This window comes from Leptonotus elevatus, chromosome 1 (assembly GCF_054856555.1).
Source record: "Leptonotus elevatus isolate MCC_2025b chromosome 1, RoL_Lele_1.0, whole genome shotgun sequence".
In the NCBI taxonomy this organism is placed as follows: Eukaryota; Metazoa; Chordata; class Actinopteri; order Syngnathiformes; family Syngnathidae; genus Leptonotus; species Leptonotus elevatus.
Window position 1 is genome coordinate 8,983,322 of NC_141239.1, and position 14,401 is coordinate 8,997,722.

Here is a 14,401-nt window from a genome sequence, read left to right on the forward strand (position 1 = left end):
CGCCCTCTTCTTTTTTTGTAGTGCTTCTATGCGAATGCATTTTGTTGTTGTGCTGGGGTAGGAAAGGGTCAGCCGGGCCGCACGCACACAAGGGATATTATGGTCTCAACTTGTAACGACAAGCCCTACAATCTCTTTCCGCTAATGCTTCTGTCATTCTCATGCAATCTCATGTGGTGGAAACACTCCCCCTGCTGGACATGAATAAAACGCCGCAGCCCGTGGACCACTTAGTAACAATTTAGGCAATGGGTCCAAATGACTTTTTTTGTGCATAAAAACATGTTCGACGTTCACTCAACACTGATTTAGTTACATAGATTGTTTGGCCTCGCCAAAGAGCCACCAGCAGTCCCGGAGAGATAAAATACCTGCTCGACCGGCTCCTGCAAACATGCCGACATCCAGCGGAATCTGATCTGACGCGTACAAGGGCGTGCCTCAGTTGGCAGAAAGCTGCCTCAGAGACTCGTGTGCAACAAAACTGAGTCCAACGTTAAAGACGGTATAGCCAAAATGGTGTCTCATTTAAGTTTTGCTTTTATGGAAATCAGATTCCCACTTTCCTCATCTATAAACACTATTGATTATTTGCCATATTAAATCCAACCAGTTCGGCACAAGTTTGTTGTGCACAAAATATTCTCAGTCGTTACACTACTATTTAAAGGTAGATATTTAGTCGCTCTTTTGACTTTGACAATGCTGCTCAGCAAAATGTTTGGCCATTCTGTTCCTACCTGTGTTGTTGTGCCGACCTAATATGTAGTATATTTTGGCCTGCCCTGATTGTTAAACAATATAAACCAGGTGTCTGCAACCTGTGGCTCTGGAGCCACATGTGGCTCTTTAGTACCTCTTCTGTGGCTCCTTGTAGATCTCTAAAAAAAAAAAAAAAAAAAATGTTTTTAAAAGAGTAGAAATGAATGTGTTGTTTTTTTACATATTTATTTTTAGATAAACTATTCTTGAAATTAATTAATAATTTAGATTTTAAAAAGTGAATAACTATCCCAAAAATGTCAGTCCAAAATTTTAACTTGGCAGAAAGAGACGAAAAAATAATTAAAACGTTTAAAACTTAAAAAAGTCAGAAAATTATTGTTGGTTTTTTTTAAAGGCATTTTAAAAATAGCCATAAAAATGTCCAAAAAAAGGGAGAGGCAGAGAACTACCATATATCCATAAAACTGCCAAAAAATATCAGAAATTTGACAAAAAGGCAGAAAAGTCCCAAAAAAATAAAATTAAAATTAAAAAGATTTGAAAAAAACAAAACAAATTATTGGGGGGTGATAAAAGGTAGAAAATGAATCTTAAAGTATTGGATGTTGCATATTTTTCTGTTATAGTTCAGCTCTAATTCGCTTTTGGGTACATTAAACTAACACTAACACACAATTTCATTCATCACAATGTTCCAGACAGATTTTTTGGTATTTAATTGGCCTAAAATGGCTTTTTTGACAGTAAAGGTTGCTGACCCCTTTATATAAGCAAAATGTTTCCACATTTTGGAAAACATTTTGACAACAAACACTATGCGCCTCTGCGGATGTGGCCTTTTTTTTTCTCTCCCTTTAAAACACGTTCTTTAGGGACTAAGGCGCTGCCCGCTACAGAGCACTATGGCCGCAGAGCAGACACACAAACTGCTTGCATAAAGCCATGTAGCACCCTATAATGCAGGCTTCCCCAATTCTGCTCCTTGAGGGCCAGAGTCCTGCATTTTTATAGATGTTTTTGTCCTCCAACACACCTGATTCATATAATATGTTCATCACCTGATAACGATCTTGAGAACAAAAACATCAAAAAACCTGCAAGACTCCGGCCCTCGAGGACCAGGATTGGGAAAGCCTGCTATAAATGTCATAATTTCTTGAAAATGGAATAGAACACGAGTTCAACTGAGTGCATATAACTACTCATTATATTCTGTACATATGCATTATTAAACATCAACAAAATTAGCCTATGCTAAAAGATTAGCATTAGCGTGCTAGCGATTACTGTTTAAGGTAAACAAACTCTAACCACCATGAGTTCATACATACGTCATTATTATATATACATAAATTTAATTGAGTGGATATAACTACTCATTATATTCTGTACATATGGATTATTAAACATCAATAAAATTAGCCTATGCTAAATGTTAGCAATCGCGATTACCATTAGCGCGCTAGCGATTACCATCATATCTACATGAGTTTAATTGATTAGATATAACCACTAATTATTACTTATTATCATTTGTGCAAGAACATTATTAAGCACCAACAAAATTTGCCAATGCTAAATGGTTTGCAATCGTGATTAGCATTAGCGTGCTAGCAATTACTATTTATAGGGTGACCATAATATCATTTCCAAAAAAAAGAGGACACAAACCCCCCCCCCCGGGCCTTGAAATTGTGGTACCAGTCGCAGTTACACAGTGTACTTCACCTCCCATTAGTCACACAATGTATTAAAGCTGTCAAACGATTAAATTTTTTAATCCGATTTATCACATCTTAGAATTTAGATTCATCACGATTAATCGCGTAATTAAAAAAATGTTATCAACATTTTTTGCCTGCCAAATTTGAAGAGCACCTGTTATGTGACATTTAATGTTATGAGGGCGTTTTCAAAAAAAATTGATCCACTGCACACGCTCCTCTTTTTCTAATCAGTTAATTACTTGCATAATTTAAAACGGGGGAAAAAATACCCTAATATTTTGACATTAACAAATAGCTCAATAACTTCCTGTCCACTATGTGCATTTGGACAAGTCAACTTTTTCCTTTCCTATCTCCATAACATACACCACACAACAGGTTAATCGGTTAGGAAAATCTTCAGATACCTGATAATCAAACCTTTGCTGTAAATCAGAAAGGAAGAAAATGGTAGAATTAAGCCCCGATGGGTGTATAGCCACTTGACTTAAGGTCAGATCCCGCTTCAAATGGTTCAGGAACCTTTTGGATCTGATTAGGTGACTACTGCAGGTGGAAATGAGTAAATAAGTGATACTTTACCTTCCATAAGCTTCAGAGTTTCTCCCCGAGATGACACTAATCAGTCTCATCGTGTTTTATTGAATGTCTCATCTGTCTGCATAAACTGACCCAACTTTTTGGGGTTCAATAACACAAAGTTGGGTCAGTCCTTATTTGACCCAATTTTGTCCCACCTGTTTTGGAGTGCAACTTTTCCCCCGCCGCGATTCCAGCAACAATGTGTTGCTGGTTTGAGATGCGCCAGCGTGTGTGTGTGTGTGTGCTTGTGTGACTCAACACATGGGAATGTTTGCCTTTGGTCTCATGTGCCTTACGCTTGATGCATTAGTGTATATTTACTTGTTTGTAGAGCTACTAACCTGATCATGAATGTTTCCTTTGCAGAGCATAGATGCACACCCAGTGGCGTGGGGGTTGTCTGCTTGAAATTCAGTCCTCGCGTTGAGGGATTTTCTCATCTAGTTTTGAACAAATGCGAGCTAACTTGTCTTGACTTGCACTGGCTTAAATGCCAAATTGGTTTGATGCCACTATTGCCGGCAGCGCCCCAGACACCTGTGCTATCTATGCTGAATAGATCTGTTGTTGTTTTTTTTATTCCATACTTCAAAGACCTGTGACGCTAACTCTGCTATAACCTCATACAGTGGAACCTCTTAAGGTCGATCAAGGGCACTGAAGCAAATTCACTGGTGGGGAATATTGGAATGGTTGTTCAGTGTTGATCATACCAACACGGGAACAAAAATTTAAATGTGCCTTATGTATCTCATTTTTTAACTTCGTAACACGTCTTGCACAAATATATAAACAAGTTAAACTGTCAAAACTAAACAACACATTCTACTGTAAAATATCAAGTTTCAAACGGTACGACTTTAGTGGCGTTTGATCTTGGAGGTTCCGCTGTGTTTTGTCCATTTTGTGTTCCAAACTGGTGTGAGTTTAACTGCCAAACTGCATCTCGAATACTAATTTGACAATGTGGCGTTTTTGTTCAACGGTATCTCAGTAGCCACTTACGCGCAAAATTTCCGCATCAAGAGCTGTAGGGAAATTTTGGTCCTTGGTGTGACGAGACTTTGCTTTCAACGCATCACAGGTGGAGAAGTGAAACCACATTAGACTTTCACCCCGCTGTCCCGGCATTGTTGAATACCCTTACACATATCCTCTCTGATACTATCTCAGAAGGTGACAATTTGCTGGTTCGACTTAACTCCAGAGATTTATTCTTAAATTAGAACTCAAGTGTGAGCAGATACAATGATAAAGAGCAGAGGCCCCAGAATTGAACCCTGTGGAATACCACACATTCCGTTAAAGTTGTGCTTGAAATATGAGCACAACTGTAAATGTACAAAAGCTAAGCGACGCTTAACTCATTTGCGCCCAAAACGTATAAAAACGTCCATTTTAAATTTTGCCATGGGCCCCAAAACATATTTATAGTTGTTTTTTTTATGCTAGAGCATACAGAAAGCTTTGATGCAGCCTCTAACCTGAAGAGATTGCTTAAAGCAATGGTAGTTATTACAAAAAACGACCAGCAGGTGGCAGCAGAGTATAAGATCAACCAGGGCCATGTTGAAACACTCTTTTCCCCAGTGTTTTCAACAGGTTTGTGAATAATGATTAAATTTAAGCTATATTCTAATGTTAATTGCTGCAAAACGGAAACTAATAGAAATGTACTTTTTTTCCTGATGAAAGAAGAGACTCTAATATTTATTTTGCTAGGTTCTGTGTTTTTATAGCAATAGAACACAATATTCTGTGGGCCTTGCAAAATCTGTCAAAATCCACTAAAACAGCCAAGAGCGAAGGGAATTGCTTCAGTGAAAAATGACACAAAATGCTATGGATTGTCATGAAAATTCACATGAACATCTCGTCAACTTCAACCTCTGAAAATATCCAACAAATGCCACAGTATTTTGGATTTTATGAGCATTACGGGTTTTTTTCTCACCATACAGTATGCTTATAAGTTTACCACAAGGGTATGTAAACTTTCACGCTGTATTTTTCCCATATCACTGTACAGTATGAGAAATACCAACAAGTATTGCATTATTGAGGTGGAGGTAGTATCAACGGCGGGTAGAAAGTGGGACGGCATCTGTTTGTTAGGAAAAGCCGGGACGAGGGTGTGAGGTATAACACCTCTCACATCTACGTGACTTCTCCCACCTGGTTGTGTTGAAAGCAACATTTACACGTCACAACAGATGGTGCCTCTGGCGTCATCTCCCGATCTTGTTGCCCAATGTCATGTCACCTTCGCCCCTGATGCGGCCATTTTACGCACACCTTGTGTAAAAGGGGCATATTTTCACCAGTATTTGCCCCACCTGGGAACCAAATGGGGGCCTCAGTGGGGGTGCGCTACCTTTCATGCACTGACCTCTGGTTTCTTGCGCTCTTCCAGGAGTAACCGCGACCTCTCCGAATTCCACATTTGACGGCGGGACCTGAAACTCTTCCCCTCCCTTCCTCCAGCTTGCCCGCGAGTCGCAACCATCCAACCTGCAGAAGTGAAAAAAAACAGGAACGCATGCGGCGAAAGACGCCATACGGCATTATTATTATTATTACCATCACACACACCCATGCGAGATTAAGCCGGAAAAAGCTGTACGATTTAAAAGAAGTAATAATAATTAAAGCAAGTTGCTTTCACTGCCTTATGAATTTAAAGCGTTTTTATGAGATTAATTGTTGTAGCCAGCTTTTTTATTTATGAATTAAAAGCCATCACTCCAGAAAGAGGCTGCATATACGTTAAGCGTATTTAACCTTCCTGTAGATGGATTTCCCGTCAGGTATGCCACTAAATATAAACACCAGGCCATGTTCTTTGATTTCTCTTCGTTGATTTTTTTTGTTTGTCATTTTTACTTGAACTGCATTTTTTTTTAACAATCATATCAGTGTTGTTGTTTTTCTGTGTGTTAGCATCGAAGCTATGACGAGGCTTTTCATCGGAAATCATTTGAATGTGCCTGTGCAGGCTTTGAATGTGTCCGCTGTACGGCAGCCCCTCGTAGCGCCACCCGTCTCCATAGCCAAGTACATTTTATTCCCAATGGGTGGGAAAAGTGGCCGATGTGTGTCTGTTTTGAATTGCAGTTTCCTTCTCCGGTTAATAAAACGTTGATACATCACAACAAAAGACTGTTATGGATTATTTCTTGGGGTGGGCAAACTATGGCATGTGGGCTGTGGTATGTAAGAGTTTTTCATTTGGTCCACTTATTTTTCAAAAATGTCAAACTTCAAAGTGATCTGTTATTTAACTCTACTCTTATATTACGGGTCAATTGACCTATTTGGAAAATCTAGAACTGTTTTTTTTTCCAATTCACAAGATGCTAACACTTCAGTGAATTTTTATGATTTAAATCAAGTTGCATTGTCGATGACCTTCCTGATTGTTTGTCACCCCCCACCCCCCATTCCTTCAAGATTAGCAATCAAATTTTACCTGGGACTAGTTCAATGATTTAAAAGAATCACAAATGGGAGAAGGTGTAAGTAAACACAGTTTATATCTCATCATCACTAACTTTTTTGCTTTGTTTACACGACCTTCCTGTTAAGGTTCGTTACTCAGGAACAGCATTTGGTTTGACCCAGAGCCGGTTCAATGATCCGAAAGTGTCAGAAACGTTAACAAATCCCCAAATATGCCAATTATTTCTCATTATTGGTGTCAATTAAATCCATTTACATTGTTTCCAACCCCCCTATTAACATTTTCTTCAAACTTAACTTTGTATTGTTGATGACCATTTTGTTAGTCTTCGTTTAGATAAAAACTCCAATGAACATTTTTTATATTATATTGCATGATTAACTCCAAATGTATCATATTTGCCAATTATTTGCAATCCCATTGTTACTGTTTATCTCTAGAACAGCAGCGATGTTCTTCGGCCAATTTGCATCCAACCTTAAGAGGAAAAAATCCAGTAAACATTGTTTATCTTTTTAAATCAGTAACTAACAATTTCATTGCGAATTATTAAATTGAACTATTTGATACCAAAAAACTACCAGTACTTTGACACCTAACATTTCAAGAGGTGTTTTTTTTTTCCTGTTTTGTTTTCAGGGGGGAGGACAGTAATTGAAATGGTTACTGTCCAACAAATTAACTTTTGGAGTCTTCAACATGCCATATGTTTTGGCAACTTTTGCAAGCATCTGTATCCTGGGAAAGACAAATGTATTTTATGGTATTAAGCATGATCCCCCAAAGCAGTCCAGACCTAACTTTGTGAAGCGTAAAATACGACAACGAAGACGCCGGACTGTTGAACAGCCGAAGCTGTACAAGCAAGAATGGGAAAGAATTCCGCCTACAAAGCTTCAACAATTATTGTCATCAGTTCCCAAATGTTTATTGAATGTTGTTAAAAGAAAAGGTGATGTAACACAGTGGTAAAGGTGACCCTGTCCCAGCTTAATTTGAACGTTTTACAGCCATAAAATTCTAAGGTAATGATTATTTGCTAAAAACAATAAAAATGATCAGTTTGAAAAAATATATTGTCTTTGTAGTGTATTTAATTAAATATAGGTTAAACATGATTTGCAAATATTTGTATTCATGTTTAACACAATGTCCCTACTTCATTTGAATTGGGTTTGTATCTATCACTCTCTCTCGTCTGTCTTGCTCTCGCTCGTCCATCGATCCAACCAACCATCCAGCCCCTCGCACACGTGATGCTCTCCAGCTGCTGTAACGTCTCCGATGCGCTGGGTGGCGGTGGAGCAACGCAGTCTTTCCTGCGCGGCGCGGCAGTCACAACAAGAAAGAGGAGGAAGAGGAAAAACGACAGCAGCAGCTAGTGTGGATTCGTCGTCGACTCGCCTTGCGTGACAACACGGGCAATCGCATTCGGACTACGGGTAGGAACCTTTTTCGTTTCTCCCTCGAGTGCTTTTGGAACAGAAAGCTTATTTGTGTGTCGAGTACGACCTCCACCGTGTTTCCGCGCTCGTTTCGCGCTCCCCCCACCACCCCCACCCCCTCCTTCCTCTGTGAACAACATGCCAGCGGAGCTTGTGCTTGCTTGGTCAAAATGGCTGGGCGCAGTGAAATGTGAAATATTCCCTCTCTCTTCAGGCTTGTCACGCGAGCCTTGAACGCACCGTCGAAGCCATGAACGCACCACCGCATTTCAATTCAAGTGCGTTTTGTTCGCGTCTCGCGCTTGTCGTTGTTGAATTTATCTTGCTTTTCGTTTCCCTGCTGGGGATATTTAGCTAGTTTGTTTTTGTTTGCGCGTGAATGTAAGGAGTTTACCTTCTCTTTTTTTTTTATTATCAGGAGTACAGGTGAAGTAGATGCGGGAGTTTTAAAGTAGTTGGGTTCAACTGTTCGGAGAAATGCGAGAGGGTGGACGGAAGGCGAAAAAGAGAGTCCGGGTGCGGTGTGGAAAAGTGTCAGGGGTGAGCAAGTGATAGAAAAGCTCCATGTAAAGTGAAATAAAATGTCTCATAAGACGGTAGTATGGTTTGGAGATGGTCCCGGAGACAAATTTGGAAGTTGCCTAAATAAAAACTCTGAAGACATTTATTGAGATTGTTTGGACGCGCAGAAGAGGAACAGTGAAATGAAAAGATTTGTGGATGTGACAAGTGGTTATTAAAACACTTTAAACACACTTGAAAACGTATTTGGAGGCCCAACTAATCTGAGTTGCTCATATTAAGTTAAAGGTATGCTGCTTTTTTTTACGTTGGATTAAATAAACTGAATAAACTGTACGTGTAGTAGATCCTGTGTATGTACCTGTAAGGGGCGGGGCCTGTGTGGGTGTCTTGGTGAGTGTTGTGCTTGGTAGCAGCTTATTTGTGAGTGTGTATATTTTACTGTTCTCCTGCTGTTCAATATATGGCACAAAAGTGCATTGTAAGTATGTAAACAATACTGTACAAAAATAAATATAATCATTTAGTGGCAGTGTGGGAAGAGATTTTTGAGTTCACTCGCTTCCTCCTTTCCAGGTTGCTCCCATTCGACACCATGTCTGAATTGTTGCGCTACATCGACTACGACCACAAGGCGACCTTCCTGAAGATGCTCAACCAGCAGCGCATGGAAGGTGAGCACTGCGACGTGGTGGTGGTGGTGGAGAATATCGAGTTCCGGGCTCACCGCTGCGTCTTGGCGGCCTGCAGCAACTACTTCAAGAAGCTGTTCAAGAAGCAGACAGACGAGGACAACTCCATCGTAGAGCTGGACTTCATCCGCTCGGACATCTTCGAGGAGGTGCTCAACTACATGTACACGGCGCGGCTGGCCGTGCGCAAGAAGGATATCAACATGATGATGTCGTCGGGCCAGATCCTGGGCATCAACTTCCTGGACAACCTGTGCTCGCAGAAGCGCGAGCTGACAAATATGAAGACGCGCGAGAACCAGGCGCCGCCCGGCGACCACGGCCTGCGCGCGCAGGACGCCATCCTCAAGGAACTGGCCATGGAGGAGGTGCGCAAGAACAGCTTCTACGACACCGCCATGGACGGCATGGGCGGGGCGGGGGGCTCGCATGTGGCCCAGCCGCACGGCTACAACACGGGCTTGGCCAAGGACCCGCACGCGCACGGCTGGGGCTCGTCGTCGTCCGGCGACATGAAGCTGGAGTACCTCCTGTACGGCCACCGCGACCACGGCTCGCTGCCCGGCGCCGGGCCCAAGCCGCTGGAGCACAGCGCCAAGAAGGAGCGGCTGCTCACCGCCAACCGGCCGTATGGCTGCGAGCACTGCCCCAAGGCCTTCACCACGGCGGCGCACCTCAAGGAGCACCTCAAGATCCACTCGGGTTTCAAGCCGCACCGCTGCTTGGTGTGCGGCAAGGCCTTCATCCGCGGGCCCGATTTGAAGCGACACGAGCGCGTGCACAGCAACGAGCGGCCCTTCGCCTGCCAACTGTGCGAGAAGGCCTTCAAGCACAAGTCGCACCTGAAGGACCACGAGCGGCAGCACCGCGGCGAGCGGCCGTTCAACTGCGGCTCGTGCGACAAGGCCTTCATCAAGGCGTCGGACCTCAAGCGCCACTGGAACACCATGCACAGCGGCAACCCGCGCCGCCAGATGTCGCTGTCGCCCGCCGCCTCGCAGCACACCGCCGACGACCAGCGGGACTGGAAGCTGGAGGCGGCGGCCGCCGCCGCCGCGCACTCGCACAACTCGGACTGCTGAGACGGAGGCGCACCCAAAAAAAAAAAAAAAGCCCCACGACTGGCATTCGCAAAAGACTACTTCTATATTTCTTCTTCTTCAACAATGTTTTTCCGTTTCTACATGTAAAATCAATGTTTAGTTTTTGTCACAAAGCTTCATTAGAATGATGGTCTCATTCTTACTTTCGTTTGTTTTTATGGTCCCGAACGATGACCAAGAGGAGCTTAAAGGAGACATATTATGCCCCCCCCCCCTCACAACTCAGACCCGCTGTTAGTTTAACAATCAAAACGTATAATACCATGCAAATTTCTTTTTTTCTTTTCTTGTTATGATTTAAAAGGGTGAAAAAAGGATCATAATAAATTGTACAGCACTGTTCAATTGCCAGGCTTTCATGATATATATATATATATAAAAAAATGAGAGCAAGGAAAATCTTTTCAAAACTTTTGCATCATCTTGAATTTGTGCAACTTCATTGAACAAATTATGTTCTATACCTTAAAGGTGCATTGTGCCGTTTAAAGAGGTCACGTTAAAGCTTTTTCTACATCACGCATGCGCCGCCAATGCCCAGATGAGTATGAAGAGCCCTGACTGGTTTCCTCTGACTGCACCTATCAGCTTTTATCTTCACTTTATAGTAGAGTGCGCGGACCCTCACACTCCACAGTTTCTTTGGGGAGGGGAGGGCGGAGGTTTTCTTACCTCGTGTCTTCGTTTGTCAACTGTGGCTGTCACTTTAAGATTGTGCACGTACTCGCACGCGCACCATCAACGAGCCTGACACAGATGCTGCGGTTACGCTTTGGGCCAGAGGTGGCAGTCGCGAGTAAAAAAGTGACAAACTGCACTAAGATCCTTTAACATAAGTGTGTGGATGTGACTGGTTAATTCTCAAGACGGTGTATGCAACCACATTTTTTATTTTTTTTTGTAACCGAGTTGTACATGTCACGTTAATGGTGGAAAGTTTTGAAATGCTTTTTTTTATATAAAAAAAAGGCATTTGAACAAGGGTGTTTAGACTTTTTATACTGGTAATATGTGTACAGTAAATTAAGTTTTAATCCTTATTTGGAAAAAAATCTACATTTTGAATTATCAAAAATATATGTATAATAACAATTCAAAAGAAGCCCTGGATTGGCTGGCAACCAGTTCAGGGTGTATACCCCGCCTACTCCATAAAGACAGCTGGGATAGGCTCCAGCACCCTTGCGAGGAATAAGCGGTTAAGGAAATGGATGGATGAATTCAAAAGAAAAGGAAAAATCGGAATAAATCCACTGTTCTTTTGTTTTGTTTTTTTAGATTTCCAACAGGGGCAATGCAATCTACTCTCTGTTTAGTTCTCATACCGTAGTAGCTCGATGTTTTTTTGTAAAGAAACAAAAGAAAGGAATTAATATGATGTTTTTTTTTTGCTTTCTTAAAAATCAAAAGAAAAATATAAGACCAGCAGAATGAACCTTTTTTTTTCTAGATTGTCAAACGAGTCTAAAAAACAACACGATGCAAATTTAAAAAAAAGAAGCTGATTTGTCATTCCAAACCAAATGTAGATTTATATGCTTAATTATCAGATAATATAATAACACAAATGTAAATAAGTTAGAAGAAGGCCAGGAAAATACATTTTATTCCTTATTTTTTATTTGATTTTTTTCCTCCATATTCTCTCATGCCAAACTCAACTACATGACTTTTTTGTGGGTCACGGCGGTCGCCATGTCACTTTACCGGAATCATGCCGCCGAGATCACGGTCCGACGGCACAGGTCATCGTCGGCCGACGTAGGACATGCCACACTTTGCGGCAAGACAAACAAAAATTCTGACATGCATCGTGGTTGTGATGACCGTGAACAAAAATCTTGCTGTATTAAAATGACAGCTTTTTAAATAAGTGAATAAAGCAGCATTTATTTCCCATTGAGCACAATTTTATTTTTGGACAAAATATAGAATATTTGGTACACGAAGAGACGTGTACCATGTTAAGTTTCACAAAATCAATGTTAACATTCTTCTGTTTTACTTAGTAAGTCACAGTGTCCCATCATTGGTGAGCTATTTTAAGACCCGTGGGCTGCTCATGTTGTCTTTGGTGATTGTCGCTTTAACATTTTTGTTTGAAAAGTTAAATATTTTTCATAATATGTCCCCTTTAACTTTAGTTGCATATATTCATGTGGATGATGTGTTTAGTTAGTACTGATTGGTCGCACTGTACAATAAAGCGAGGCGACCGTTTTCCTGCGTTTGTCACTCGGCGACAATACCAAAGCGTCGGGTCGCCGTTGACGAATTTACTGTCATACAGTAACACACACACGTCAACGGTCAGTGATGGACGTTTGTATATACTGTAGCTTACTTACCATAATTAGCCTGTGGCACAATTTAGAGTTCACAACGAGGAATGATGCACATACGTATATAAAAAATATAAATAACGTTGTCCCACTCAGACGCTTTGACAATAAAAACACCGTTTTTTTATGTTTTAACTTGTTTGTTTTTGTTGTTCAGAGCGCAGCTTTTAATCGTGGAGGAGTGTTGAAGGCCACACGAAATTAAAATAAAAGTAATGAGACTCAAGTTGTGCTTCTACGAGAATAAAGTCGTAATGGTAATGTAATTTTTTCCATCCAATAATATTTACCGGTACTCTTGTAATTTGGAACATTTTGTTGAAAAAACAAACAAACTTTATTCTTCTATTGTATATAAATTTTCAGAAATACAAAAAATTGCAATATGACTTTATTCTCGTAAAACTTTTTTTTTCTTTAAAAAATGCGACTTTATTTTTATAAGTTTACAAGTAAAACGCATTTATTCTCATGACTTTTTTCTTTGAGAAAAAAAACTTCTGAGTTATGCCTACACTCTTTATTGTGACTGTTTTTCAAAACACCAATTCTTATCATTTAACATTTTATTCTTGTTTTATTTGGACTTTTTTGCCATTTTCAGTGTGGCCCTTAGACGCCTTCACATTTAATAGTGCGCTCATACTCTTTTTATTTGGTTAATTTTTTCCTGTAAAACAAAAAAAAAATCAGGGAGTGAAAAAAAATCACACTTCACCAAAGCTTTTACTATAGTCTAATATGATGTTTTATTACCGACAGGTGAAACTCAACCCACAGGATGCAAGTATATTTTTGTATATTTAATGACATACTGCGACACTCATCTAAATATTACTTGTCATGTTTTTATTTGGAAGTAAAACACAAAAGATCAACTGTCACTGTCTCCTGAATATGAAATATTTGTCATTTAAAAATAAAAGCTATAGCTTGTTTTTCTTTTTTTTCTTTTTCCCAGAATGACGACTTTTATTTTGTTCGCACTTCCGCCCGCCTGCCGTTTCGTGGAAGCAGCATGACGTATCACGAGGACGAGCTCGTGCTCCGTGGCGTGGGAACCGGTGGTCACGCACTTGGGGAGTGAAACACGGAAGCGTCGGTTCCTGGCGGCGACGCTAGGTGGAGCACTTCTTCCATTTTGATTCACGGGAGGCATGGGAAGGACGACACGGTGGAAACTTCCGGCTTTGTTTTGAGCTAAACAACGCTAACCTTTCCTACTAAATCCATCTCTGTCAGTTTGTGTGCGGAAGTGGCCTAACGAACGGGTGCATGCTCCCAAAGATGACTTGAACGGAGATTTGACCAGCGAGTGCTTACCATCGCGTGAGCCGAGTGCCTGGATATATGCGCGCGCATGCTTGTGTACGTGCGCAGGCATGCATTATGAGAGCGAGCTGGCGTGCGTGCGTGCTTGCGTACCTTTTTACGAGCACGCTTTGGTGCGTGCGCATGCTTTAATGAGACGTGCGGTGAGAGTGACAGGCACCGCGTGTGGACGCGCATGTGAATTGACAATGTGTGTGGTGGTGGGGGTCGGCATACAGTTGGCTGTACACACGTTTGGCTTTCTGTTTTAGTGTGTGTGGCACAATAGTTCACGACAAAATGCACGCGTGCATCGTTCCACCAGTTTTGTCGATAAGGAGGTGCGACGAGGTACAAGCTGTCAAAATGTAGTACACTTCAGACCCCCACCGCTAGATGGCGGCAGCACGCTTCACAACATCTAGCTACTGCAAATTCCCATTGGATTGGGTACCACTGATCTGAATATATTACTGGATAGCCATTAGCCC

At 41.3% G+C, this 14,401-nt stretch overlaps 2 protein-coding genes across 19 annotated transcripts in view; both read left to right on the plus strand.

Annotated features, from left to right (window-relative positions):
* The window catches only part of LOC147180603 (band 4.1-like protein 3), a 52,235-nt gene extending 46,043 nt beyond the window's left edge, over positions 1–6,192 (plus strand). For all 18 annotated transcript variants that reach the window (XM_086073056.1, XM_086073048.1, XM_086072999.1 and 15 more), the window contains one exon: positions 5,449–6,192. Coding sequence is in view for 1 of the 18 variants with exons in the window: in XM_086073048.1 (XP_085929174.1) it covers positions 5,449–5,454 (6 nt within the window). In the remaining 17 variants the exon portion in view is untranslated. The remainder of the gene's footprint in view (positions 1–5,448) is intronic.
* A 1,627-nt stretch (positions 6,193–7,819) lies between these two features.
* LOC147180604 (zinc finger and BTB domain-containing protein 14-like) lies at positions 7,820–13,537 on the plus strand. The gene is made up of 2 exons (XM_086096255.1): positions 7,820–7,937; positions 9,039–13,537. Exon 2 carries the CDS (start codon positions 9,058–9,060, stop codon positions 10,234–10,236), a length of 1,179 nt encoding a protein of 392 aa, XP_085952381.1. The 5' UTR covers positions 7,820–7,937; positions 9,039–9,057; the 3' UTR covers positions 10,237–13,537.
* Positions 13,538–14,401: the final 864 nt, after the last annotated feature.